The 27,945-nt window shown below is 32.5% G+C and overlaps 9 protein-coding genes and 1 pseudogene across 10 annotated transcripts, besides 9 other annotated features; 4 read left to right on the top strand and 6 right to left on the bottom strand.

Annotated features, from left to right (window-relative positions):
- Positions 1-235: 235 nt before the first annotated feature.
- Positions 236-987, bottom strand: TVAGG3_0547500 (HMG-box family; the record flags this gene model as incomplete). The annotated part of the gene is made up of 1 exon (XM_001315852.1): positions 436-897. One exon carries the CDS (start codon positions 895-897, stop codon positions 436-438), a length of 462 nt encoding a protein of 153 aa, XP_001315887.1.
- A 1,132-nt stretch (positions 988-2,119) lies between these two features.
- TVAGG3_0547490 (alpha-galactosidase family) lies at positions 2,120-3,697 on the bottom strand (the record flags this gene model as incomplete). Its single annotated transcript, XM_001315853.1, has 1 exon — positions 2,120-3,697. One exon carries the CDS (start codon positions 3,695-3,697, stop codon positions 2,120-2,122), a length of 1,578 nt encoding a protein of 525 aa, XP_001315888.1.
- A 58-nt stretch (positions 3,698-3,755) lies between these two features.
- Positions 3,756-6,975: a mobile genetic element.
- Positions 4,802-6,475, top strand: TVAGG3_0547480 (MULE transposase domain-containing protein; the record flags this gene model as incomplete). The annotated part of the gene is made up of 1 exon (XM_001315854.2): positions 4,802-6,475. One exon carries the CDS (start codon positions 4,802-4,804, stop codon positions 6,473-6,475), a length of 1,674 nt encoding a protein of 557 aa, XP_001315889.2.
- Positions 6,976-7,390: 415 nt separating the features above from the next.
- TVAGG3_0547460 (GTP binding) lies at positions 7,391-7,810 on the bottom strand (the record flags this gene model as incomplete). The annotated part of the gene is made up of 1 exon (XM_001315855.1): positions 7,391-7,810. The coding sequence occupies one exon, from the start codon at positions 7,808-7,810 to the stop codon at positions 7,391-7,393; it is 420 nt and encodes a 139-aa protein (XP_001315890.1).
- A 189-nt stretch (positions 7,811-7,999) lies between these two features.
- Positions 8,000-8,911: a mobile genetic element.
- A 1-nt stretch (position 8,912) lies between these two features.
- Positions 8,913-8,949: a mobile genetic element.
- A 684-nt stretch (positions 8,950-9,633) lies between these two features.
- Positions 9,634-9,671: a mobile genetic element.
- Positions 9,671-9,796: a mobile genetic element.
- A 182-nt stretch (positions 9,797-9,978) lies between these two features.
- TVAGG3_0547410 (uncharacterized protein) lies at positions 9,979-10,437 on the top strand (the record flags this gene model as incomplete). Its single annotated transcript, XM_001315856.1, has 1 exon — positions 9,989-10,369. One exon carries the CDS (start codon positions 9,989-9,991, stop codon positions 10,367-10,369), a length of 381 nt encoding a protein of 126 aa, XP_001315891.1.
- Positions 10,438-10,607: 170 nt separating this feature from the next.
- TVAGG3_0547400 (WD40 repeat-like family) lies at positions 10,608-11,534 on the bottom strand (the record flags this gene model as incomplete). The annotated part of the gene is made up of 1 exon (XM_001315857.1): positions 10,608-11,534. The coding sequence occupies one exon, from the start codon at positions 11,532-11,534 to the stop codon at positions 10,608-10,610; it is 927 nt and encodes a 308-aa protein (XP_001315892.1).
- A 588-nt stretch (positions 11,535-12,122) lies between these two features.
- TVAGG3_0547390 (uncharacterized protein) lies at positions 12,123-14,877 on the top strand (the record flags this gene model as incomplete). The annotated part of the gene is made up of 1 exon (XM_001315858.1): positions 12,268-14,877. One exon carries the CDS (start codon positions 12,268-12,270, stop codon positions 14,875-14,877), a length of 2,610 nt encoding a protein of 869 aa, XP_001315893.1.
- Positions 14,878-15,357: 480 nt separating this feature from the next.
- Positions 15,358-16,131: a mobile genetic element.
- A 319-nt stretch (positions 16,132-16,450) lies between these two features.
- Positions 16,451-17,665: a mobile genetic element.
- Positions 17,666-18,594: a mobile genetic element.
- Positions 18,595-18,693: 99 nt separating this feature from the next.
- Positions 18,694-19,347, bottom strand: TVAGG3_0547350 (attachment subunit-related family; the record flags this gene model as incomplete). The annotated part of the gene is made up of 1 exon (XM_051238063.1): positions 18,694-19,347. One exon carries the CDS (start codon positions 19,345-19,347, stop codon positions 18,694-18,696), a length of 654 nt encoding a protein of 217 aa, XP_051095887.1.
- A 1,043-nt stretch (positions 19,348-20,390) lies between these two features.
- Positions 20,391-22,402, bottom strand: TVAGG3_0547340 (annotated as a pseudogene). Its single transcript has one exon. A coding segment is annotated over exon 1 (2,012 nt).
- Positions 22,403-23,127: 725 nt separating this feature from the next.
- Positions 23,128-23,582, top strand: TVAGG3_0547330 (protein of unknown function, DUF4106 family; the record flags this gene model as incomplete). Its single annotated transcript, XM_051238062.1, has 1 exon — positions 23,128-23,582. A coding segment is annotated over one exon (455 nt), but the record flags the coding sequence as incomplete, so codon positions are not given.
- A 2,041-nt stretch (positions 23,583-25,623) lies between these two features.
- Positions 25,624-27,945: part of a mobile genetic element that runs on past the window's edge.

The following is a 27,945-nucleotide window of genomic DNA, read 5'->3' as shown; positions in this document are numbered from 1 at the left end:
GACTAATCACAGCTTTGCATTTACTATTGCAACTTTCATTGCTTAGAGCTTAAAATTGAATTCAAATCGAGACTAATAAATAACAAAGCTGTTTCATCATTTTATTGCATAGTAACAAAACCGCTATCATGTATATATAACAAATATTCAATAATATCAAATATCTATTAGCGATTAACCTTGTATTTAGATATCCCATTATTTTCAAGTTGAAATAGATATTAATTTGAAACAATGCATACAAATCTCAGGAAAGTATGCACAGATTTTTCATTTTGAAGAAAATTAAGACTTATATCAAATTTTATTTTTATATGGTCTTTCAACATATTTTACTTGTAGTATGAGAACACCTCGGAATTGTTTAATGAATTGCAATGGCAATAATCAGAATTTATAAACTAATTAAATTATTATTTTTAAATTTTATACATTTTAATCATCGCTTGAGTATTTGTCTAAATTCCTATTAAAGCACTTAGCTCTATTTTCATAATGACTTCTTTCCATTTTACTCATTGAGTTCCAAATTTCTTTAATTAATTTTGATCTTTCAATGAGAGTAAGATCCGGATTTGTGAGTTTTAGTTCCTGTTGTTTTTCATTCACAAAAACTGAATATGCAGATATTCTTTTTGGTTTTGCTTCATTATCGAAACCAAGTTCACTATCTGATCCATCGCTTTTCTTTTTACGAGGCAATCGGAGTCGAGATTTTCGTCTGTATTCCATTTTAGCTTTTGTTGGCTGTTTATGCCATAAATCCGCAGCTTTATTGTATATCTCCAGTTTCGTTAAGTTTGGGTCAAATAGAATCAATTTTGCTTTTGTTTCTTGAAGAAATACAGAGTATCCTTCGTCCTCAACTGCTGAATCATTACCAACTTTTGCACTCATGAAGATTCAAAATTGATTTTTCAAAGTTTTACGTGCAAAATCGATTTAAATCAGATTTGACGCGAGATATCTATTAAAATTAAAATATAATTCCTTAATGAGCCACAGAAAAAATAACTGTATATTTTCTTGTATTCAATTATCAAATAATTTTATAAAAATATTGTTCATTGTACACTTTAGTTCTAAAGATAACTTGAATTTTTTGAGATGTCAAATTGAATGGGAAATTTTCATTTTAACATTTGAGAAGACAACTGTAGTGATAAATAAAGCTGATATTTCTATATCTATTCAATAAATAAACATTTTTTAATCGATATTATTTTTTTATTGGTTTCTTCAGAAAGTTTATAGAAATAAAACAATTGATTAGTAAAGTAGCTTATATTAAATTTTATATCTAATATTTTTTACATTAAATATTTTTTGAATATATTACTTAAATACTATCAAAATTGAATGAACTCCAAATTTACTTTAATTTGAGGAAACAATTGCAGAATACATTGAATTCATTTCCATCAATTTTATTATTTTATTAAAAACGGATATTTTGAAAATCTTCGATAAACTCCAAATTCACTTGTTATTGGTTCCTCAATATTATTGAGCTAGTTTGAAAAAATGTTAAATATTTACAAATTGAGCATAAGAAACTATAAACTCCATTCAAAGCCTAATGAATTTAAATCATCCATTTAATGGTGTATCTAAAACAAGTAATATACCTTCAAAAATCATCAAATTTTTATATTTGCAAAATTAACTTATATTTTTGAGATATTATACTTTAAAAATACGATATCGTTAGAATGTATTTATCATTTCAATTTCTAAATTTCATTAAATGCTCAAGTCGAGATTCAGATTTAGCAAAATACAGTTAAACACTTAGAAAGTATTAAGAATTTCAACAGATAAATCAGGAGATTCTATGTTTTCTGTGATTAACTACTTCCTACATATATTCGCAAAGTTTATGTTATTGGCGAAAATTTTTCCTTTTAACCCAGTATTTTCCCATCCATTGAATTTGTAAAATGTTTGACATAAGATTTATCTCTTTTCTTTCTAATATGAAAATTTAATCGAAATTTCCATATAAAATTTGCCAATGTATACAATCCAATTATAACTTCAGCCTGGATATATGTGGTGGAGTTTCAAAAACTAAGCTTATATTATAGATATACTTAAATTTTATTATTTTATTTAAATTTTATACTGGTGTTATTTCAAAGTAATCAATATCAGGTGCGAATGAAATAGGGTTATCCATACGAATTACATTAGATCCTTTCTGGAGTTCGATTTCAATAGTCTTTGTACCGACAGCAGTCCAACTTCCTGCGTTTAGTTTCAAGACATTAGTCTTTCCGTTAACAATGACTCTCAAAATCCTGTCTTCTCCTGATAAGAAAGCAATCTTCATGTTATATTTTCCGCCATTTTGGCTGTAAACGTCTCTCCATTCAATATAGTTATCATTCTCATTGCCGCCGATGTATGTAACCTTATGTCCTAATGAGCATAAGCTGTCACTGTCAACTCTTGCGACTTGAGCAGATGTGATTGCGGATCCTCTTTCAATCCATGAGTTTTCTGCTTCATATCTAACTTGTTCAAGTCTCGTTTCGCCGGAGATGGTGAAAATTCTTGTGCCATGCTTGTTCACTTTAACAGAAAATGGTTGAGATGATGGATAAGTTCCGACGTCACTTTTTGCATAAACATCTCTAACTTTGATGTTTCCTGAGAGTCCAAGTGATTCGAAGTTGATGTTAACGGTTTGTTCGCTATCACTTGGATTATAAACAGCAAATGCACGTGTTGTACTATGATATTCAAGTATATCTTTAACAAAAATAAAAGTATTGCTCTGAGTTTCAACTAATTGAGCTTGGAGAGCAAGTGGATCTTGGTTGAGTGCAATAAGCTCTTCATTCTTGAGTAATTCGAGTGTACTGTCTTTAATTGTTGTCATATCGCAGCCAATAAGCAAAGGTGAGGACATAATGCACCACATACCAAAGTGTGTCTTGTCTTCATCATCGCTCATGCCTCTGCCAACTTCTAACATATCCATATCATTGTAATGGCCTTCAACAGCGTATGCCGAGTAAAACATGTTGACGTTGATAAGTCTTTTGATGGCATCGAAGTTATTTTCGATATCTGAACTGATTCTCCATGATGTGGCAAGCTTTGTAACCCAAGAACCTGGATATGCCCATCTGCAGACGTTAACTCTGATACTACGAGTAATTTTATTAAGAGCCTTACGAATAGATGTGTATCTTGTTTGTTCATCAAGGTTTAATCTCTCAGAGTTCTGATTTGGATCGCCACCACAATAATCCAATTTGATGAAATCAAATTGAAGAGTGTTGAAAAAGAGATCTGCATCTTGATCATCATGAGCGTATAGTCCAACTCCCTTTCCAAGTACGTCGGCATCATAATAGTTACCACAAGTATTTCTTCCGCCGTCTGAATATATGCCAGCCTTGAAACCTAAGTTGTGGATATGAGTGACTACCGGTTCTAAACCATTTGGAAATCTCTCAGGGTTAATTAAAAGCTGACCTGTCGTTTCATTACGACCTCCGAAATATCCATCATCGATATTTATATACTTATAGCCTTTCTCTTTTAACCCCTTTTCTGCCATAGCTGTAGCTTGCTTTTTAATTAATTCTTCGCTGATATGAACACGATAAGTATTCCACGAACTCCACCCCATAGTTGGAGTTTCATATTCAGTTGATGTTGCTAATTGCAAGAATGAAATAAGCATTTAGCAACCTGGCAAAGATAATTATGGGGTTAACAAAAATTGAATGGATCATACTGAAGAGTAGGGGTAATTTTAGCTAAAAGTGACACACCCGTGAAGGGTGTGATGACCGATCGGTAATTTCGACAGTTTAGAATTTAAAATTTTTTATGGAACTGTTGCGAGTTTCATAAAGAATTTAAGGAATATAAGCAAAGATTTGAATCAAAATCTTAGACCTAAGCCGCTCGATTCGCTCGCGGCTTCCGCGAATTACAGATCAGCAAAGATTTGAATCAAAATCTTCGAACTAAGCCGCTCGATTCGCTCGCGGCTTCCGCGAATTACAGATCAGCAAAGATTTGAATCAAAATCTTCGAACTAAGCCGCTCGATTCGCTCGCGGCTTCCGCGAATTACAGATCAGCAAAGATTTGAATCAAAATCTTCGAACTAAGCCGCTCGATTCGCTCGCGGCTTCCGCGAATTACAGATCAGCAAAGATTTGAATCAAAATCTTCGAACTAAGCCGCTCGATTCGCTCGCGGCTTCCGCGAATTACAGATCAGCAAAGATTTGAATCAAAATCTTCGAACTAAGCCGCTCGATTCGCTCGCGGCTTTCTTTATTATTTTAAATTTGCATATTTCCATCAAAAGTTCATAAGGTAAAAAATTTTGTTTATATTATTGCAAAATAAAATCTTCATTATCAAAATAATATTAAATGATAATATAATATAATTTATAAACAACTATTATTTAATAAAGTTTAATTGCCAAGGTTCATCTAATTTTTTGATTTTTAATGTTTTATGAATTTTATTTATCATGTATATATCTAATGAAGATTATATATGTAGAAGATAAGTACCTTAATATGTACGTAAAAATTAATGAAATTTATTTTGAATGTTGAACCGAGCAATTTTCAAATTTTGTGCTTTTTTTGAATTTTCTCGATACCAGATAAGTTGTGTTGGCTAAATAATATATGGATACAATGTGTCTTATAGATGAATATATGCACAAAGTTTAAGAGGCCATTTTCTTTCAGAAACCGAGATTTGTGAATTTTTTCAAATTTTGTGCTTTTTTTGATATTGAAATTTCATTTCATTTTTTTGATGCATATCGATGCACCATGCGAACTTAAAGAAAGGCTATCTTATATAGATGCTATGAAAGCTGTCATTGATAACGAATGCCATGCAGGTTGTCCATATCAATTAAAAAAAAATCCAAATTTAGGGGGAACAAAATTAAAATTCAGGTGCAGTGCAGATAAATGTGAAGCATGTATCTCATTTCTAAAGGATGATGAAGAATATATCCTAACAGAATATAATGGAACACATAATCACAATCAAATCAAAGATGAGACAAAGAAATACCACACATTATCACAATGCTATCGTCGGGTACTTATTAATTTTATAAAACAGGGGGGTGATCCGAAAATGGCTCAAATTGAATGCGACAAAAAACTTGATCTGGATGATCCACTTAACAGGCCATCTTTTTTGAATGCATCTTCAGATCAAATGAAAACAATTCAGGAAAAAGGAAATAAAAAGATCAAAGGTATTCAAAAGTACGATGATAATCAATTCAAGTCAACTCAATTATTTAAGGGTATCAAAGAACAAGAGTCACCAAAAGATTTAATTTATTTCGATGTCGATAATTACAACAAACCAAAGAAATTAATCTTTTATTATGCTTCTTTCAAATTTCTGGACATAATCAAAATTGTGAAAGAGCATTTTATTGATGCAACCCATTCATTACTTGAATTTAAAATGTTGTTTTACATGATATCAGCCAAATTTCCAAATACACATGCATTCCCAATTTTTCAATTTGTCGTTTATCCAAACACTTCAGAAAATATTGCATTCTGTCTCAAGGCATTTTTTAACTGGGCAAAAGTAAAACCAAAATATTTTATGTCAGATTGTGCACAAGAAATCGAAAATGCGATTATCAACTCTTTTCCAGAAGTTATCCTTCATTGGTGTGCAGTTCATGTAATGAGGGCGTTCAGAAAAAATTTGAAAGATTATGCATTTGAGAGTTCAGACAAATTGATATTAGATACAAAAATGAACTATCTTGCATACGGCAGAAATGGCAAGAAAGAATGGATTGAACCAACGTTCAAAAAAATTCTGGAAATAGCCGAAAAATTCCCAGAATTTTCAAAATACATACAAAATCAATGGATATCAAACCAAGAAAGATGGACAGCCGCTGAAAGAGATGAAAATTTAGCTCTCACAAATAACATTTCAGAATCGATTAACAAAAAAATTAAATATTACTACTTTGGCGGAACAATTTTCATGAGATTTGATCGATTTGTGATGAAATTAATCGATTTTATCGTTCCTTCATTTTATTACAGAATTTCTCAAGATATAAGGCTCAGAGACAAAATTCCAAATCCGTTGCCATCTGAAAAAAAGCCAAAAAAGTCTACAATCAGACTGGATACAGAAAAATGTATAATGCTCACTGATAAAATTAAATCGTTAATAGTTAACTCATCAGCAAACTTAAATACGCTTCAATTGGGTTTAGATGACCTACTTGATAAAGTTGTCAAGGCAGCAAAGGTTCAAAAACGAATGACCCAGTATTTTTCGAAATTAAGTATCCCAATGGAAATCAAGCTTAGTATTCTCACGCAAATTACAGAATTTGGATGCAATACCCCTCAATTCATTGTTGAGAATGCCAAGTCTTTTCAAGATAAAATTATTACAGATTTCCACCTTCAAATTTATACAACATTATAAAAATTTATGAATAAAAACTTGATATAAAATAACATTTTTATTTTTACTAAGAAAAAAAGGTTTTTGATAATAAATTTATTTTATTTCGAAAAAGTAGCAATAATCGTAAAAGGGTATTGATAGGCTTGCTAAAGTAACTAATTTTAGCTGTCAAATACTTTTGTATTTTGAAGTAAATTAGTATAAATTTGTTTTTACTTTTATTTCGAAAAAGTAGCAATAATCGTAAAAGGGTATTGATAGGCTTGCTAAAGTAACTAATTTTAGCTGTCAAATACTTTTGTATTTTGAAGTAAATTAGTATAAATTTGATATTATTTTAACTCCCTTTGAAAACCTCAATTTTCCATACAGAGGGAACGGGAATAGCATCCAATATTCCCTGAGAATGGTTGCGCATTCTCAGTTCCCTCTATATTTCGAACGAAGCTCTCATCGGTCTTTTTTTTAATACTAAACGTTTTTTTTCCTGTCACTTTTAGCTAAAATTTGGGTTTGCCAAAAAAAATACGGAATAAAAATCTGTGTTGAATTGTACACTGTTTTAAATATTTAAATATTGAATTCGGCATTTCAACATTTATATTTCCGAATTTTATCAAAAATTGAAAACAATTGCAATGTTTACACGTATTTAATTTTAAACGCATGTACAGTTTTGGAACCCCAAGAGAATACAAAATCCTATCATATATGCATTAGAGATAAAACCTTTCTATTGATCCCAACTACAAATATAATTATAGTTAAAGAAAAAATTATTTAACTTTTTAGTCTAATTTTTTTGATTTAGAAATGTTCATTGATTTGCTCGCCAAGCCAATCAAGGCCTTCATATAGACCGTCACCTGTTGTGGCACAGCAATCTTGAACTTTCCATGGTCTATTTGTGATAGTATTCAATTTAAGTTTCATTCATAGTTCTTGCGGCTTTACTGCATTAGGCAAGTCTTGTTTATTAGCATACACAAGTAAAATCGCATCCCTCATCTCATCTTCTTCCAATAACTTGTGCAATGCTTCACATGCTTCATCTAGTCTTCTGTAGTCGTTTGAATCAACAACAAAAATAAGTCCTTGTGAATTATTGTAATAATGTCTCCATAATGCTCTGATCCTATCTTGGCCTCCAACATCCCAGATGTTCATATTAAAGTTCTTGAACTCAATTGTCTCAACATTAAATCCAATTGTTGGGATTGTCATAACATTTTCATTTAGTTTTAATCTGTATAAAACAGTAGTTTTTCCCGCTGCGTCGAGGCCCAACATTAGTATTCTTGTTTCCCTATTAGAAAACCAGTGCTTGAATGTATCAGAGAACAATAATCCCATGATGTTTTATGAATTTTGATTTCAACAAAAATTTCAATTGACATCACAAAAAATTTCAAAAAGAAACATCTGACCAAATTGTTTCCTCCATCTAATAATTTTGCAGTTTAGAACGAATACATCAGATTTTAATCGAACATTCCCAACGTCTGAAAATAAAACAATCGACTATGTAAATCTCTTATTTTTGAGAAAGGGACAGACTAGCCCATTGTCACTTTTTAATTTAGCAAATGAACGCTTATGGAGTGGAGTTTTTGGGTAAATCTGATTTGCTTATAAATAATAAATCAAAAGACCATATTATTAATTATGCAAAAAAATGATCTTACTTGTACAGTTATTTCAGGCAATGGTATATACAAGTGGTGTACAACCAAAATATAAGTTGTTAAACATATATTGCTATATCATGATCTTACTTAGTACTTTTAAAGTTAATTTCAGAAAAAATTTGACACAATGGTATCCGGCACATACAAGTGGTGTACAACCAAAATATAAGTTGGTTTAAACATATATTGCTATATCTCATGATCTTACTTAGTACTTTTAAAGTTAATTTCAGAAAAAATTTGACACAATGGTATCCGGCACATACAAGTGGTGTACAACCAAAATATAAGTTGGTTTAAACATATATTGCTATATCTCATGATCTTACTTAGTACTTTTAAAGTTAATTTCAGAAAATTTGACACAATGGTATCCGGCACATACAAGTTGGTGTACAACTAAATCTTCGACTCGATGAACTTGTCATCGAGTTATATTCCAGTGTTGTTCCTTCATTCCTGATTAAGTTGCAAATTCAAGGTCTGGATTCAGAGAGAAGTGTTAAAGTTATCAAAAAGTCACAAGAGATTTCGAAGAAATGACACAATTTAAAAAAGTCGAATGCATCAGTATGCTTGAAGCTGTTCAGAAAGGTCTGAAAAATGATACACTTGATCCCAACATTGTTTACTCAACATTAAAAATATTATTGCAAAGAAAACATTTGATTTAATAAACATTTAATTTATTATAATTAATTTTTTATTACAGTATAGTAAAAAATGCTATAAATAAATTATTATATTTTATTAAAATGTGACTTTTGTAATAAACAGAAATTCATCAAAAGTGACAGCTCTCAATTTTTTGACATTTGTAAATTCTAAATTGAATGAGAAAAATGAAATAATACTAAGCATAATACAATATTCTAGATTTAATTATAATTAGGAAAAGTTAGTTTTGAGAGTACTTTTCATAGGCATATAGAATGAAATCTTCTGAAAAATAATATCACATAAACTCATATTATTTTCTAATATATAACTATTTTATATAAAAATCAAATTCAATGATCTTAAAAGCGAAGGATAAACCTCAAAATTTACGAATATAATGAGTGGGAATATAATTCTTATCTATCATAAAACCATATGAAATATCAATTTTATTTTTCATATTCAAATGGACTGAGTGTTAACATTTAACATTTTTTGCTAATTGTCGTCAAAAATTAGGCGTAAAGCAAAAATTGATATTTCATATGGTTTTATGATAGATAAGCATTATATTCCCACTCATTATATTCGTAAATTTTGAGGTTTATCCTTCGCTTTTAAGATCATTGAATTTGATTTTTATATAAAATAGTTATATATTAGAAAATAATATGAGTTTATGTGATATTATTTTTCAGAAGATTTTGTGTTCTTCTTCAAAATTTTATTTTTTTATTAAAAAGAATCTTTACAAAATATACATTTACTTTAATTAATATTTAAAAACGTGCTCTATCAAAAGTTCCAAAAATTCAATATTTTAGCTTTTCTGAGGTGTCACTTTTGATGAATTTCTGTTTACAACACTTTTAATAGTAAGTGAATAAAATAAATCAGGAATTGGGAAAGAAATAAGGTTAATTAAAAATAATGAAAATTACAAGTTTAAGGTTAATGAAAAAGTGACAATGGGCGAGTTTGTCCCCCACTCCTTATTTTTTGAATAGTATTGTCAAAAAAAAACTCCATCATTAAAATTTCTTGAACGATTCTAAGGTTGCAAAAAGCGGGGAACGATTCTATTTATCCATTTCTTTAGCTCATCATTTTGGAATTCTTGTTTATAAAAAATATAGGGTCTGGAATCTAAATAAATTGGGGGATTCGTTGAAAATTTAGAGAAATGAGTAAATCAACAGAGACAGAATTATCATTAGGTGATGAAGAAGAGTCTGGACAAGATATTAAAGCAATGATGGATCAATCTATCAGAGAGTTTAATGAACAGTATCGGCTTAAAACTTCAGCTGAAAAAAGAAAAGAAGATTTCAAGAAAGAATCATCTGCAGATAAAAAGAGATACGATGCATTACTTGCAAAAGTTGCTAAACATCAAGAAGAACTCGAAAAACTTCAAGATGAAAATGAAATATTAAAAGCTGAAGTTCAAAGATGTGAAGCTAAAATCAAAGCATATCCTCAAACGAAGAAGAGATACGATCAGCTAACTGAAAGCATTCAACGAGCACACCAATTGACATCATCCACCACTTCACGAAAATAACGCTAAATAGAGCTTAAAAATCAATTGTTTTGTTGTTACTTATAAATGGTCTTTTGTAATTTTACGAATTTTTTATTAGCAAGAAATTCTAAGAAATAATTAGCGTAAGATCATTCTAATAAGAATGATTTCGCTTTAAAACTATATAACAGTATATTACAATAACAATCGGTGGGGATTGTGTAAAAATTGAAAATAATTTTTATAAATTCTAATATTAACAATTTATTCGAATCTATTAGTTTTTGTCTGCTGGTTTCTCAAACATTATAACAAATAATTTCATTGGTGTCACGACAAATGCGCGAAGAGTGTTCTCATCAAGCCATTGGAAATAAGGTTTCTCGATCAGACCGTCGCAGTTCAAAGGAAGTACGGCTGAAGTCTCTGATTTGTTACCTTTTGCAATTTTATGGAAATATAATTTTCCTTGTGTTAAAGAGAGGCCAAATTTGAGTGTTGGATCAGTATAGATTATCTGGGAGATGGACTTGACGCTAAATTGTGGAACAAATTTATTGTTCCATAAAACATTATCGCTTTTTGAAGAAATAAATAATTTATCTTCGGTCATTTGAATATTTTCAATTGGAGAAGCTGTAGCACGGAATTCATTGGTCTTTTCAAAAGTTTCGCCTTTCTCGAAAATCAAAACTTTTCCATTTTGGCATCCAATTACGAAAATATTGCCAAAATTACAAATTGCCGATGGCTCGTAATCAATTTCAACATCTTGAACTTTTTCAAGATTAGTATCATAAATTCTGATTGTTTTTTGGCTGTGTAAAACGTAAATTAATCCCTCATGAACTACGGCATCAATATATGAGTTATTTTCACTTTCAATACCATTTTTAGCAATTGCTTCTCCTGATTCTATGCTGTAAATAATGATCATGTTCTTGAGAATCGCAAGTAATTTTGTATTTTCTTCTATCCAAAGAATATTTCTAAACTGAACTTTTTGATTTTCTGAAGCAGCAAGCTTAAGTCTATTCCAATCTAATTTATCTATATTAATTAAGAAAATTGATTTTTTATCTGCTGAATATAAAGCAATTTGATTTCCATTTGAGCAAATTCCATCAGTAAATCCAGGAAAATCATCAGGAATAATTTTATTTTCTTTTGGACCAATGACTTTTGTATTAAAACCAAAAAACATTCAAAATAAAAAGTGACGATGTTTTGTGGACTTATTTTATAGGAAACTTTTAGCTCTTTTCTTTTATCATTCGAAGAGTTTAATATGATAAAATTTGATATCACTGTACACATAACGTCAACTAGTATATAGAGAACATATTATCATCCAATGAATACAAAAGGATTTCACAGGAAATCAATAACTGATCAATAATAAAATTAAATATCTAAAGAAGTATGAAATTGTAATCAGGAACTGGATTATAGTAATATGACATTAACAATCCATTATTTTGCATGATACAGAAGCTATTTCAATATATGAGCATGGAATTACTGCTCTTCATTCTGCATCAAACTGATTTGAATTCATATGATGATAATATCATCTGGAATTCCAATGCTGGCAACAAGAATTGTTTAATTAATGCAATTAAAAGTAGGATTGAAAATGAAGATATTTCATTTTATAAATACACTTGAAATTTCTTATGGTGAACCCAACATATCAATAAACTCGATTCTCTACATTTTAGATCATGAAAATTATTCATCTTTACCATGTGTTAGGCATCACTCATAAATTTCATCATATTTTGATCGCAAACAAGAAGAATTAAAATATGTGTATTCCAAAGGATCATTTAATATTATCAGATCAAAAAATTATGATATCTTCCTAAATAACGAACAAAAAATTTTTTGCTGAGAATATGTCGAATCCTAATAGAACATCCCTTGATCTGTATTTTATGCCCTCGTTAAATGGTAGGGAAGCTCCAGAGCATGGGACAGTTACAAAAACTCAACAAAAAACATTAATTGAAACAAAACCTTTTCCTTTCGAGACAGAACAGCTAAAAGTAATTAAACCAGTCATACCTCCAAGACCGCAAAGTTATTTAATCGATGCAGGAATGGAAAGAACTAAGCAAGACGATGGAACTTTCGCAGTAAGATTATCAAATTCGACTTGGGCTCATTCCCAACCAAATGTTAACGATCATTATGCAACAAGAGACGAAGCTTTAGCAGTTATTCAGAATTACGATGAACAAGTACGATTAATTGCCGGCGGAAATGAAGTTGATAGAGCTAACCAATTGCAGAGTGTCACAGATATGTTGTTAGATCAATTATCAGACCAATTACGTGCAGAATGTATTGAAAGATGCGAAATTGTCGAAAAAGCAAGAAATTCATACGCCGCAATTTTCACTTTGCTTCAAGATGATGGTCAAAAATGCCGTGAAAAGATCAGAGATCTCGAAGAACATAATAAAAACATCGAAGAAAACTTAACAAAAGTTATAGATACATCTACAGAACGTGTAAACGATGCAAGAGAAGATTGTGCACGCCAAATTGCAGAGATCAAGCAAGAGATGGAAGCCAATAAAGAAGAATACGACTCTTCCATGAAAAGATTCTTAGAACAAAAGGCTCAATTAGAAGAACACGTTAAAGCCTTGCACAGAGTTTTCATTGAGTTCCAGAGTGACTCTGTATACATGACACTTGAAGAACTCAAGCAAAAGCATGAATCCCTTGAGAGAAAAATGCAAAACAAAGAATCTGAAATTTCAAAATTAAAAGTACAGTTAACAAAGCTTCAAAAACAAGTTAAAGAAGTCGAAGATCAAAAGGCATTACTCGAACAAGCCAATACACAGCTCAGAAGAGATTTGGCCGATGCAATTTCGACGAAATACAGACTTCAAACGAAATTAAACCTCCAGAACATAGAATCCGGTATGCCAGATGAGCAGATCGAAGAAGAAGAGCTTGTCAAGCCAGCAGAGGTCCCGCAAACCCCAAGTGGAACGATATCTCCAGATGAACATACTCCGCAGCGTCAAAAACGCAAAGTCAGGACAAATGTTGACCCTAACCCTTATATACGTGTCAACCAGAAGCTTTCCAGAGCTTTTGATGCAATTGCAGAAGTATTTGCAAGAGCGAATAATCCAATCAGTCCAAATCCAAACGAGCAACAGATCAATGAAGAACTAGACTCATTGTTGTTATCATGCGATTACTCATTGATGATTAGAGCCATCGAAAAACGTGCAGACGAGTTAATCCACATCACAGAACAATTTGACACATTAAACTTGTCAATGATTGGCGGAGATGGCAATCTAAGTGTTCGCCCAATGACATCACAAGACCCCAGATTCATACAGTACATCAGAACTCACAATAGCGAACAAGGAGATTCGAGAAGTAACATAAATGTTTTCTCAACGATCAGGCAATTATTCCAAGCGAAATACACGTCAGATAAATGGCGCGAGAGACTTGGACAAAAGCCTCAGAGATTCCCTGAGTTCATGATCGAATATTTCTGTAAGGATGGCGATACAATCTTCGCAAGTTTGCAAAGAGCTGCTCGTGTTTATCGAATTGCTTCGAAATCAAATTCTCCTGAAGCGAAATTATTTGTTAAATTCCTTTTGGAGAGTTATACCGTTGATGAAATGACATTTTTCAATGAAATAAGATACGCATTGGTTGGTCTTCCTAATGTTCCTCAAGATGCACCTGCAATTCTCAATGTTCCTTACGCAAAATGCAAGGAATTGTTGGAAAGAGTTGTCGGAGTTTTCTCTCCAGCACTCGCAGGAATAATGGCTGATGCACAGAAATTGGCGATATCTGATTACATCGATTACGCGGCTTTCATCACTATATTGATGAAATATTATAGAGGAGAAAGAAGGAAGAGGAGAAATGCCGTGAAATTGATGTTCAACTCCAAGAAATTCAAAGCGAATTCGAATTCTGTTGATTTCGAAGCTTTCGTCGGAATGGTCCAAAGTCTTGGATTCACAGGACCTTTCGATGATGTCTTTGACATGTACAGAGTTGCTACTTTACTTGGCGGTGGATCTATCTCTATTGATTCACTGCTTTCAGCCATGGATGATCTTTCAATTCATTTCTATTCGATTGAAACGCCATTCACAAATAATACGAAAGATCAAATCACAGAGATGCCAAGAAAAGACATAACAAGGCATTGGACGAAGTTCTCGAAGTGGTTCGAGAAAATGAAGGACCAGACAAACAATACTTTCGAGCCTTGGATTAAATACACAATCACAAAGAAAGTTTTCACTGTTGATGATGCATTTAAAGCAAATAAATCTGTTGATAACTTGGTTTGCGAATACCGTGGTTTGCTTGATTTCTATCAGTACTCTTTGGACATAATGATAAGAGGATTGCAGAAGCCTTTACCATCAGATAAAACAGAGAGACTTTTGGCATTGTTTGAGAACTTGGTTGATTTGTATTTGACTTTCTATTTACAACAGAAAGAAACAGTTATTTCTCCTGATATGACTGAAGTTGCTTAATTTTATTTTTGTTATTTTTTTATTGTATATTAAAATGTGTTTTATTATAGTTATTTTAATTATCTTAGAATCCTTCTTTAAATATTAACAAAGCATTAGAAGAACAAAACTGATAAATGTATGTTGGTGATGTTTCTTGGCAATTGAACTTTTCGAATATAAATGTTCTTATTTTCTTCTTCTGGCAATGAAATAGTATTCTGAGTATTTACCTGTTTTTCTGGAAATATATAATGCATAATGAAAAGAATTCAAAAACAATAACCCTTTTATAAAGATTTACATTTGAAAACTCATCCATTAAACTTGAAGTTCGAAATATTGCTTTGAGAAAAAAATAGTTCCAATTTTACCACCTGAGCTTACAAATGTAAAGATTTAGGGTATGTTTTACATTTGTAAATTTGGTTAATTCGAAGCTTAAATCCTATGAATGTAAATTAATGCGCTTTGCTTTTTATTTTGGCTTGATTACACTCTTAAGGGTGGCGGAAAGTGATGTGACCGAATAACATAAAGTGAAAATAACTAAATAAATATTTGAAATTCTTTTGTTATTGTAGCATAACTAAATAGTATATATAAACAAGTCTTTACTACAAAGTTTGTAGAGTCTGAGGTCTTTATCTGGTAGAGAAATAAGGAATGAAAAAAATGAATTTTCAACTGTATCTCGTCTCTGGTTATTGAATTAATATCAAAAATACTTAAAGTATGCAATATAGGTACATAAATCTATCTTTTCTATTGAGCAAAATACGTATCTATTAAATTCGTCCAAGATGCAATAAGTGATGAGATCTGGAACTACTTATCAAATTTGCACAAAATCAATGTATGAGAATAAATAACATATAAATACCAATTACTTCCGATACTTTTCGTTACAAGTTGCTCCCATTCAGAGTTTAATTAGATTTGTATCTAGTCTTTCAATATAAGATAAGGAGTCTTTCTTTATATTTAAATATATATAAGCTATTGTTATCTATATTTTCTATTGAGTAAATTTTGTGTTTAAAGCTCCAATCATGAGATATTTAAAGTTTTTTACCCCTATCAAACGCATAATTCACATATTTATCATAGGAGGGAAAACCAAAAGCTCTCATATATGATAATGAAATTATGGCACACATATACTACTACAAATGAGTTTTGTATCCATATAATTTTTATCAAAAGATATCAAAAATATGACGAGATAATAACATTTTATTTTTGGTCATTCACTTCACTTTCCGCCACCCTTAAATTAATCTCTTTCTTATTAAAACTCATTTAAACGCAATTCTAAATTTCTCTAGTCGTGAATTATAAAAAATGTCATTTTTTTAAACCCATTTTCATAAGTGAAGTCTCCTTATCGTTTTTCTACCTCAATATTAAGTGAATCTCTATCAAAAATTTGAATAGACGACTTTACAAAGGAAAAGGAGTTTACGTATCGTTCCATTTTTGCACCAATATTTTAAAAATGTAATATACAATATGAGAGAATTTATTATTTGAGGAAAAAAATGCGTTATTATTTTTTTGCAGGATAATTTAACTTTTCATTCAATTTTATGATGGGTCGTTATCGATTTTGTAATTTAATCGTTATCGTCTTTTTCTAAATGTGCATTTTGGAACTAAATCGCATATAACTTTAAAATGACTTAATATTTAAAGGTTTATGTGGTAAATATCAACGAAATGTAATATTAATATGTGCACCATATATGAATTACAGACATTTGAGCAATTCGAAATTTCATCGCGTTATATATTCATTTAAATTCGATCAAATCAACATTGCAATTATAAAACCATTACACATCCAGTCAATATTTTTCAATTTCATGCGAGTTATATCATTATTACACATTTTAAAATGGCGAAATATAGTCCAAAAAATAAACTTCGTTTTAAACTCAATTCTCACACATATTCGGATTAAATCATATGTGACTCATATGATCATACATCTCATTTGAGGTCTAAAAAATGATTTACCGAGAAAACTTGCATTCGAACTAAAATTTACTAAATTTAATCAAATTGGTTTACAAACGTAAAGTTTATGCCAAATATTTACGTTTGTAAACTAATTGAGTAAATTTATAGCACTTTTTTTCTCGATGCAATAATTTGAGTGCGGGACAAATTTGCCAAGTGTCACTTTTCAATAACCTTAAATTACGCTTTTCTCATTTTTTAAAAAATAACCTTAAATTATATTTGAAGAAATTATGTCTATGATATATGTTTTATGCTAGAATCTTGGAGTTTTCATGCACTACACAAGAGCTCCAAGGTTCCAAGAGTGAATGCTCAATAGCAATTATAGAGATGTACCGTTTCAAAATGACTTTTACTGATTAAATTTAATCAATCGAAGACATTTTGAAAAGGTACCTCTACAATTAGATATACAAGAGATTCAAAGCTTCATTTCAGATAGATTTGAAACTTTGAAACTCTTGGTAGATTTTGAGTGAATGCTGACAATCATCTTTGAGAAGGTTTTCTTTAAGAAAACCTTCTCAAAGAGGTTTCTCAGGAGCCCTGAGGCTCCCTTTCGTAATGATTGGGAGCCTTGGGGCTCCTGAGACGAAGAATGGCTTCGCCGAATCTTTGATCAGCAGAGGCCAAATGAAAAGGCCTCTGCTGATGGATTCTCAGGAGCCCTGAGGCTCCCTTTCGTAATGATTGGGAGCCTTGGGGCTCCTGCAGCAGACTATCGCTCCGCTCCATTAATTTTTTTTTTAAAAAAAGTGCCGTGTGGCAAATTTGTCCTGTTCCCCAATAATTTGAACTACGAGTTTACCAAATTAGTTTACAAACGTAAAGTTTATGCCAAATATTTACGTTTGTAAACTAATTGAGTAAATTTATAGCACTTTTTTCTCGATGCAATAATTTGAACGACAAGTTAATGTAATTAGTGTTCTCATGTTTACAATTCAATATGTCTATGCATATGATATATGCAAATTCTATAAATAAAATATTATTAAATAAAATTCTTTTCAATTCCTTAAAAATAGCGTTTCTTTTGAATAAAAAATGATTTTAACTAATTTTAGGACTCTTTCTATTTCAAAAAAATACCTGAATTTAATTTTCTGATGCAAAATTTATGCTTTTTATCATGAAATTCTTTTTTTCAAAATTTTTTTGGATTTTTTTCTATTTTGAATATAGTTAATTTTACTTTATTTCACATTCTATTAAGAAATACTTAGGCCAATCCCTGTGGGACCCAGTGGTAACTTTCCATGGAAACCACTCAGGGAACATTTTTTATTTTTGACGGAAAAAATTCTAAATATTTTTTTCATTTTTTGATTTTTGAATTTTTTTTTGGAATTAGAGAATAAAATTTAAAGCGATAGATATGCTTGATTATTCAAGATATTGATATTAAATCAGAAATCAATGGTAAATAAAGAGTTTTATAAAAACTTACCACGTGGTAAGATGAAGTGACCACAAATTGAGTTGTGGTACATAAAAATTACCACAAAATTGAGAACTTTTCCCACAAATTGAGAATTTTTACCATAAAATGAACGATGGATATCCACGAAAGTTACCACAACTCACTTCTCTCGCAAAATATGTTTAATATTACATATTAAATACATTTATCAACATTAATTATTTTGAATTGTGGTAAAACGATATGTCACATATTTTTTTATAAAAATTTGTAAAAATGTTTATTTTAATAGGTCAGGTAGGTGGGGCTTCCAGGCACTTCGTGCCCTCTAGCCCATAAGAAAACCTAGAAGAGAACTAAAAAAATTATATAGTAAAAAATTAAAGTTTTTATTCGATAAGAACGACATCGTTATCGTTTTCTTCTTCCTCCTCCTCTTCTTCATAGTCAGTATCTGATGGCTCTTTGTCAGCCACATGACCAGCAACAAATATTGAGACAAATTGTTTCTTTGGTTTTGTTAGCAGGAACTTTTGATGGTCGTAGAACACGAATTCTACATTTTGAAAATGTTGTGCTGAGTATTCTGTGAAATGGGAAATTGGAATTGGTTCTCCCATGCCAAAACCAGCAATGGACGCGAACAAAACATCGTCTTCGACTCTTGCAGGTTTGTCAATTGCAACAGTAGTTATTATGTGAGGTTTTCCTTCACATCCTGCAAGAGATTGTACATGATAGATTGCTTTTTCTTCTCCCTCAGGAACTGAAAGTGTGAAATGGAATGAGAGTTCTCCATATTCATTTGCTTCTTCGTAATAGTTGTATGTTGTAGGATACACCAATTGAAATTTTCCTATTCTTGTTTCCCTCAGGTGTTGTCTATATTGCTTGGGAAAACATAAAATAAATTGCTCTATAGCTTGTGTTGCTATTAGATTAGTTGTAACTGGTAATTTTGAGGCGAAAAGGTCTACAAGAACACCGGGATTTTTTATGTCGTTTTCAATTGGTTTAAGAGATTCTATGACTTTGTTAAACATTTCACTATAATCTGAGTTGTCTTCGACCCCCAATTGTTAAGAAGTTTATACAACAATTTCAGTCTTTTCATGGCGTATTTTTTTGAATGGATTCGGGTAGCGAGAGGTTACAGTCGTCGCTTTGTGTTTCGTTACTCGAATATTGTTCAAGAGAAATTAAATCTTGAAATTGTGCTCTTTAACATACTTGTAGTTTGAGAGACTGTATCTTGTTCTATTGGTTGTACATCTGTTTCAGATGTTTCTGTTGTGTTTTGAGAAGAAGAAGAACTCAAATTGTTGGACAATTTGTCTTGAATTGTAAACTATGTGAAACTTGTTCTGGTGCTGTTTGGACAACTGTTTCAGATGTTTCTGTTGTGTTTTGAGAAGAAGAAGAACTCAAATTGTTGGACAATTTGTCTTGAATTGTAGAACTATGTGAAACTTGTTCTGGTGCTGTTTGGACAACTGTTTCAGATGTTTCTGTTGTGTTTTGAGAAGAAGAAGAACTCAAATTGTTGGACAATTTGTCTTGAATTGTAAACTATGTGAAACTTGTTCTGGTGCTGTTTGGACAACTGTTTCAGATGTTTCTGTTGTGTTTTGAGAAGAAGAAGAACTCAAATTGTTGGACAATTTGTCTTGAATTGTAAACTATGTGAAACTTGTTCTGGTGCTGTTTGGACAACTGTTTCAGATGTTTCTGTTGTGTTTTGAGAAGAAGAAGAACTCAAATTGTTGGACAATTTGTCTTGAATTGTAGAACTATGTGAAACTTGTTCTGGTGCTGTTTGGACAACTGTTTCAGATGTTTCTGTTGTGTTTTGAGAAGAAGAAGAACTCAAATTGTTGGACAATTTGTCTTGAATTGTAAACTATGTGAAACTTGTTCTGGTGCTGTTTGGACAACTGTTTCAGATGTTTCTGTTGTGTTTTGAGAAGAAGAAGAACTCAAATTGTTGGACAATTTGTCTTGAATTGTAAACTATGTGAAACTTGTTCTGGTGCTGTTTGGACAACTGTTTCAGATGTTTCTGTTGTGTTTTGAGAAGAAGAAGAACTCAAATTGTTGGACAATTTGTCTTGAATTGTAAACTATGTGAAACTTGTTCTGGTGCTGTTTGGACAACTGTTTCAGATGTTTCTGTTGTGTTTTGAGAAGAAGAAGAACTCAAATTGTTGGACAATTTGTCTTGAATTGTAGAACTATGTGAAACTTGTTCTGGTGCTGTTTGGACAACTGTTTCAGATGTTTCTGTTGTTTTTGAGAAGAAGAAGAACTCAAATTGTTGGACAATTTGTCTTGAATTGTAGAACTATGTGAAACTTGTTCTGGTGCTGTTTGGACAACTGTTTCAGATGTTTCTGTTGTGTTTTGAGAAGAAGAAGAACTCAAATTGTTGGACAATTTGTCTTGAATTGTAGAACTATGTGAAACTTGTTCTGGTGCTGTTTGGACAACTGTTTCAGATGTTTCTGTTGTGTTTTGAGAAGAAGAAGAACTCAAATTGTTGGACAATTTGTCTTGAATTGTAGAACTATGTGAAACTTGTTCTGGTGCTGTTTGGACAACTGTTTCAGATGTTTCTGTTGTGTTTTGAGAAGAAGAAGAACTCAAATTGTTGGACAATTTGTCTTGAATTGTAGAACTATGTGAAACTTGTTCTGGTGCTGTTTGGACAACTGTTTCAGATGTTTCTGTTGTGTTTTGAGAAGAAGAAGAACTCAAATTGTTGGACAATTTGTCTTGAATTGTAGAACTATGTGAAACTTGTTCTGGTGCTGTTTGGACAACTGTTTCAGATGTTTCTGTTGTGTTTTGAGAAGAAGAAGAACTCAAATTGTTGGACAATTTGTCTTGAATTGTAGAACTATGTGAAACTTGTTCTGGTGCTGTTTGGACAACTGTTTCAGATGTTTCTGTTGTGTTTTGAGAAGAAGAAGAACTCAAATTGTTGGACAATTTGTCTTGAATTGTAGAACTATGTGAAACTTGTTCTGGTGCTGTTTGGACAACTGTTTCAGATGTTTCTGTTGTGTTTTGAGAAGAAGAAGAACTCAAATTGTTGGACAATTTGTCTTGAATTGTAGAACTATGTGAAACTTGTTCTGGTGCTGTTTGGACAACTGTTTCAGATGTTTCTGTTGTGTTTTGAGAAGAAGAAGAACTCAAATTGTTGGACAATTTGTCTTGAATTGTAAAACTATGTGAAACTTGTTCTGGTGCTGTTTGGACAACTGTTTCAGATGTTTCTGTTGTGTTTTGAGAAGAAGAAGAACTCAAATTGTTGGACAATTTGTCTTGAATTGTAAAACTATGTGAAACTTGTTCTGGTGCTGTTTGGACAACTGTTTCAGATGTTTCTGTTGTGTTTTGAGAAGAAGAAGAACTCAAATTGTTGGACAATTTGTCTTGAATTGTAAAACTATGTGAAACTTGTTCTGGTGCTGTTTGGACAACTGTTTCAGATGTTTCTGTTGTGTTTTGAGAAGAAGAAGAACTCAAATTGTTGGACAATTTGTCTTGAATTGTAAAACTATGTGAAACTTGTTCTGGTGCTGTTTGGACAACTGTTTCAGATGTTTCTGTTGTGTTTTGAGAAGAAGAAGAACTCAAATTGTTGGACAATTTGTCTTGAATTGTAAAACTATGTGAAACTTGTTCTGGTGCTGTTTGGACAACTGTTTCAGATGTTTCTGTTGTGTTTTGAGAAGAAGAAGAACTCAAATTGTTGGACAATTTGTCTTGAATTGTAAAACTATGTGAAACTTGTTCTGGTGCTGTTTGGACAACTGTTTCAGATGTTTCTGTTGTGTTTTGAGAAGAAGAAGAACTCAAATTGTTGGACAATTTGTCTTGAATTGTAAAACTATGTGAAACTTGTTCTGGTGCTGTTTGGACAACTGTTTCAGATGTTTCTGTTGTGTTTTGAGAAGAAGAAGAACTCAAATTGTTGGACAATTTGTCTTGAATTGTAAAACTATGTGAAACTTGTTCTGGTGCTGTTTGGACAACTGTTTCAGATGTTTCTGTTGTGTTTTGAGAAGAAGAAGAACTCAAATTGTTGGACAATTTGTCTTGAATTGTAAAACTATGTGAAACTTGTTCTGGTGCTGTTTGGACAACTGTTTCAGATGTTTCTGTTGTGTTTTGAGAAGAAGAAGAACTCAAATTGTTGGACAATTTGTCTTAAATTGTATGAGGAGGTTGCTTTGGTATTATAGGAGGTCGTAAGGGTTTTGAGAATGGTGAGACATAAGTTGTAGGAACTTTAACTGCAGAGGTAGTCGACGAATTGTTTGCGACACTTGTTCTTCCTTCCATTATGAAAAATGAACTGTTTTTTTCGGACCACTCATAGAAAAATTTGAGATAAACCGTTTTCGTCAACGGAGACCCCCTCTATTTTTTTATTTTATTTAATAGTTACCGTTGGAAAAAACGGTTTATCTCAAATATTGAATGAATTATAAACGTTTTTTGTTTTCTATATATACTTTTTTGTCCAACGGTAAAACCTTTTACACAACGGTTTTTGAGAGTCGTCGCCGTTGACTTTTTTGTAGAGCACTCAAAATAGTATAACTTTGTCCGGACAAGTAAGGGTCTATCATCGCTACAGGAAAAGTTACAGGCGTTCCAAGGAAGTATACTTTGAGAAGCCTTTTCCCCCTTATAGAATGAGATAGGACGGTTATTTTACAAAACTGACAACACTTTGACCGAGTAGTTTTTTGTGCTGAACAAAAAGTGTCATATAAACATCTGTCAAAAACCGCTTTTTTACTTCACTTAAAATGCCACGTAAGCTACGTAAGAATATACGTAAGAGGAAGGGAGCATTGAAACATCCAATAGTAAAACTGACACCACAACAACAGTTGCAACAACAAATGATGAATGACCCCACTATGTTGCAACAAATGTCAAGCAACCCTATGCTTTTAAACCGAGTTATTGGTGCACAGAGTGGAGGTTTAAGAGCGGCACTTTTAGCGAAAATGGCAGGCTATGGTGGAGCTGCAGACGGAACAGCTTATAACCCTCAAAGTCAAATGAATTTGAGTTCACTCAAAAATCAAATAACAGATGTCAAAAAGTCAAACATAGACATACAGAAACAAATAAGTGAAAACGAAAAGAAACTAGAATATGACAGACAGACAAAGAAACTAAATGAGTTAAACGTAGAGAAAAAGAAGAAAGAAGAACAACTGAAAGAACTAAGTACAGAGGAATATGCGAAAAAAGTGTCAGAAAAAGCAGCAGAAGTAGCAAAAATGGAACAAGATGTTATAAATTTGAAAAACCATACTACTCAATATAAAGTACTGAAAGATGAAGAGATAAAACAAAAAGCCATGAAGACATATATGGATAGCGATGAGTATAAAAAAGAAGTTGAAGCAAATGTAAAGGCAGAAAAACTTTTACAGTTGCAAAACCAAACCGTACAGTATGAAAACTTAGCACAAGAAAGTAAAAATAACGACGCAGCCATGCAAAAGGCAATGAAAAGCGCAGAATATATAAAAGCTAATAATGACTGGTTAGATGCCCAGGCCAACGCTAAAGCAGCCCAACTTATAGGGTCAATAAGGACAAAAATACAAGCGGATGAAGACAGTTCAAATGAAGCTTTAATGAATGCTGACTTTAAGAATGCCTTCGAAGCTCTTCATAGTAAGGTGAAACTAGTGAACGACTTCTCATCTGGAAAGAAACTGAAGTCTGAAGGTTTCGACAAAGAGTTAAGAGAAGTAGCACAAAATATGACGAAAATAACAGATGCAGCAACGAGACAGGCAGTTCAAAGTGCCTATGACGCCGTTAGAGCAACTGTTGTGGAAAGTCAAGAAAAAGAGTTACAACAGACCAAAACAGACCTAGTAAATGCTTTCTTAAGAACGAAAAGTCAGGTAGGACATTATGCTGCAGATGGAACATATGTGCCAGCTGGTGGAACTTATATACCACCAAACCCTCCAAGAGAAGCACCTGCACCAGGACTACCTAAAACATTTACATCGTCACATGAACACAGACACAGGCATGCACCACAACAACAACCAACAGTTCAAAATCCAGCACCACAACAACAACCAAAACCAACAGTTCAAAACCCAGCACAGCAACCAACAGTTCAAAACCCTGCACCTGCACCACAACCAAAACCAGCACAACAACCACAAACAGAGCAAAACCCTGCACAGCAACCAACAGTTCAAAACCCTGCACCTGCACCACAACCAAAACCAGCACAACAACCACAAACAGAGCAAAACCCTGCACAGCAACCAACAGTTCAAAACCCTGCACCTGCACCACAACCAAAACCAGCACAACAACCACAAACAGAGCAAAACCCTGCACAGCAACCAACAGTTCAAAACCCTGCACAGCAACCACAAACAGAGCAAGGACATAAAAGAAGTAGAGAAAAAGGAAACCAAGAATTCTTAAAAATGCTTAAGGAAGATTATGGTTACCCAGATACTCTTGACTTGAGTGACAGATATAAAGAAGCTATTAGAAAGTTCAAGGAAGGAAATACTGACCCGAACCTATTTAGCTTTATGGTTCAGCATCAAATCGGATATAATCTCAAACCTGGAAAATACAAGCTCGCTAAGGGATATGATTTAATAGCATATCATCCAAATGACATGAATGAATTTACTCCGAGATATTTGATGTCAGAGCTAAATGATAATTCAACTCTCTTCATGAAACGCGTAAAAAATAGAGACGGAACGAAAGAAGAAAGGTTTATGAGTCCGGATGACTTAGATAGGGAACTTTTTAAAAACGGTCTCGGAATATATGAAATGCCAGCAGATGAGGTACAAGAAACTCAACAGGAAGAAGTTCAGATACAACCAGACATGGAAGAAATAGTTCAGCAACAACAGCTAGAAGAGCCTGAAGGAAACAAACAAGTCCCTCCTTTGGAAACTAACTTCACAGAACTAGATGAAGATTTGGAACAGCCGAAAAATCTTGACCCTCAACAAGAGTATGAGGTGAATATGGAATCTTTCCAAGAGTCTAAGAAAAATTCGACTGACATAGTAGAAGAATATCGAAAAATGTTCACCGACATACAAAAGACTCCAACATCAGATGAAAATATTCAGCATAGAATGGAAGTACTGAAAGAAAATGTACGCAAATACAATAATCCTTTTTACTTACGACCATATAACGTTCAATCTTTGGCTGAACTCGGTGAAAATAAAAGGTTAAATTTCAACAAAACATATAGAAATGAAACATTGTTTAAAGTTCATTCAGAACCTAACCAATATGGAAACAAACCTACTTTTGTTTCTGCAGACTATGGAACTACAATGAGATGGGGTCATAAAGCTAATCCGGATAGGTGGTTCATAAACTTACAACCTCAATTCCAAGAAGTTGTAGACGCAATGGAATGAAATGGTGAACCAGATATAACGGGTATTTTCAGCGCGCTTTAATGCCATTGAAAGATATGAAAGATGCAGATATTACCAGTATGAAATAACATGCTGAGGGAAATATAACAACCTGACGTTCTAGAACATTTATCTCAAAGAACTACACAGAACCATAGAGATGTATATTGTGAAGAGTTTAGAAAGAAAGTTAGGGAGAGAGAAGGAAGAGAACCTATTGTACATGACCTTGCCAAACGAAAGTTTGCAAAATGTCATAAAACTTACTTTGCAGACAATGAACTGAGAAGGGATGAATATTTAAGAAAACTCAAATGGACAGACCAAATGAAATGTTAGTATTGAAAAACATGTTCCTTGACAAAATAAAAACCAACTCAGAAATAAATGACGCAAGACTGAAACATTGGGTAAAAGCTTTCCCATTCACAAAAGATATTATTGTTACATGGAAAGAAAACCAGAATGGCTACAAAAACATATATTTGGAAACGAGCTTATTCCATATGGACAAGCTCTGTTTGAAGAGCTTAACCGGAAACTCAGGAAAGAGTCATGCAAACAATAAGCGAAGACTCAAATACAAACTATGACAAAATCTTTCTAGGATATAGGTTACCTGAGATGGGCGACCAGAGCCCAAAGACAAAAAGACATGGGAAATTTACAACATACTAGGTGAACATGAGGCAAAGATGCAAACAACTTGAAGCAGAGGGCAAGTTACCAAAAGCGACACCAAAGAAGAGAAGAGTAGAACAAATGAAAGTAGTGAAGAAGTAAACTTCATCTAGTGAAAGTAGTGGCAGTGAAGGAAAAAGAAGAGTTAAAAACTCAGTCAGGAAGAAAGTAAAGCTTGGTCCGAGTGGGTCTATTATGACACATAATCCAACTATTCTATATTTTACCAATGAAATGTACGCCGCTCAGAATATAACGCCAACAGTTTTGGATGCCATGAACGGAAATGTTTCCGAATGGTATATACAATGTGACAATGCCATTAGAAGGTCAGAAATAGTTCCTGGAACTTACGAATATACAACTGCTGTTTCTTATGGAAACGTAGGTGAGTTTGGAGAAGGTTCTTCAACAACAGTAGATATTGCTTGCGACAGGTTTCATATTATTTCTATTGACAACTCATTCTTATACGTGAACAAGACATTGAAATAAAACCTTCTGCCAAGTTGTCTGACAAAAAGGTTGCCAATGGAATTTTCTATGTCGATACCAATATGCTCCAGAAGTTTTTATGGGAATAATAAGATATATTCTAACTCTGACTTAGTTCAAACAGTAAACATGGGCAAACTATGAAATGGTTCGCTTTGAGAAACTCAGTACAACCACAAGCTAGAGAACAAACAGACCAGTATGCAACTATTGAAAAATAAGAAGACTTGACCCTAACGTTCCAGGAGTTTATGTTAACCTTTCTGGCTCAGATGGAACTGCTGCCACTAAAGTAAACTGAAACTTAGAGTTTTTGTCATCTTTCCTCATCTTCAGGTTTTTAAAGATACTTGCCAAACTGGCAGGAAAAATTTCTATTGAACTTACTCCAAGCAAAAATAACTTAGTCATTGCACCAACACAAGACCCATTCACTATTACAGACGTAAAGGAACAAATCAAAACGTCATTCGCCGAATTTGCAAAGACAAAGTTGACTTAGACTTTGGTTTCTCAAACTTCAACAATGAAGTAAACTATTATTTCAATGCTGCGGAACTGCTTGGGACCCAGTTAAGTTCACATGCGAACAGTTTGAATGCAAAGAGAATAGAAAGCAGACTTGCAGTCTATATGTTGGACCCAGATATTCAATGCTTTAGCTGCCAAATATATTGCAGTTCCACTTATGTTCCCTATACACCAAATATCTGTCAAAGACTTTGCAGGTGAAGTAAACCAAAATCCAGGAGCCGCAGGTGCAAGAACAGATATGCTTTAAAACTGCAATGAAACATGCAGATACTAGTTTGTACTGTTCAGACGAACTATAAATGACTATTCTTGTTTCTACAACCCTGGTATTAAATATCATATAAAAAGATGGCAAATATTATCCAAGAGAAGAATATTCACAGTGAGGATATGAGGTCATACAACTTGACATTAGATGCTATGAACTTTAACAACAACTTCACAAACAACCATTAACCCTGAAATGCA

The sequence above is a fragment of the Trichomonas vaginalis genome, chromosome II (genome assembly GCF_026262505.1).
Source record: "Trichomonas vaginalis G3 chromosome II, whole genome shotgun sequence".
In the NCBI taxonomy this organism is placed as follows: domain Eukaryota; phylum Parabasalia; order Trichomonadida; family Trichomonadidae; genus Trichomonas; species Trichomonas vaginalis.
This window is presented reverse-complemented; position numbering and strand designations above follow the sequence as displayed.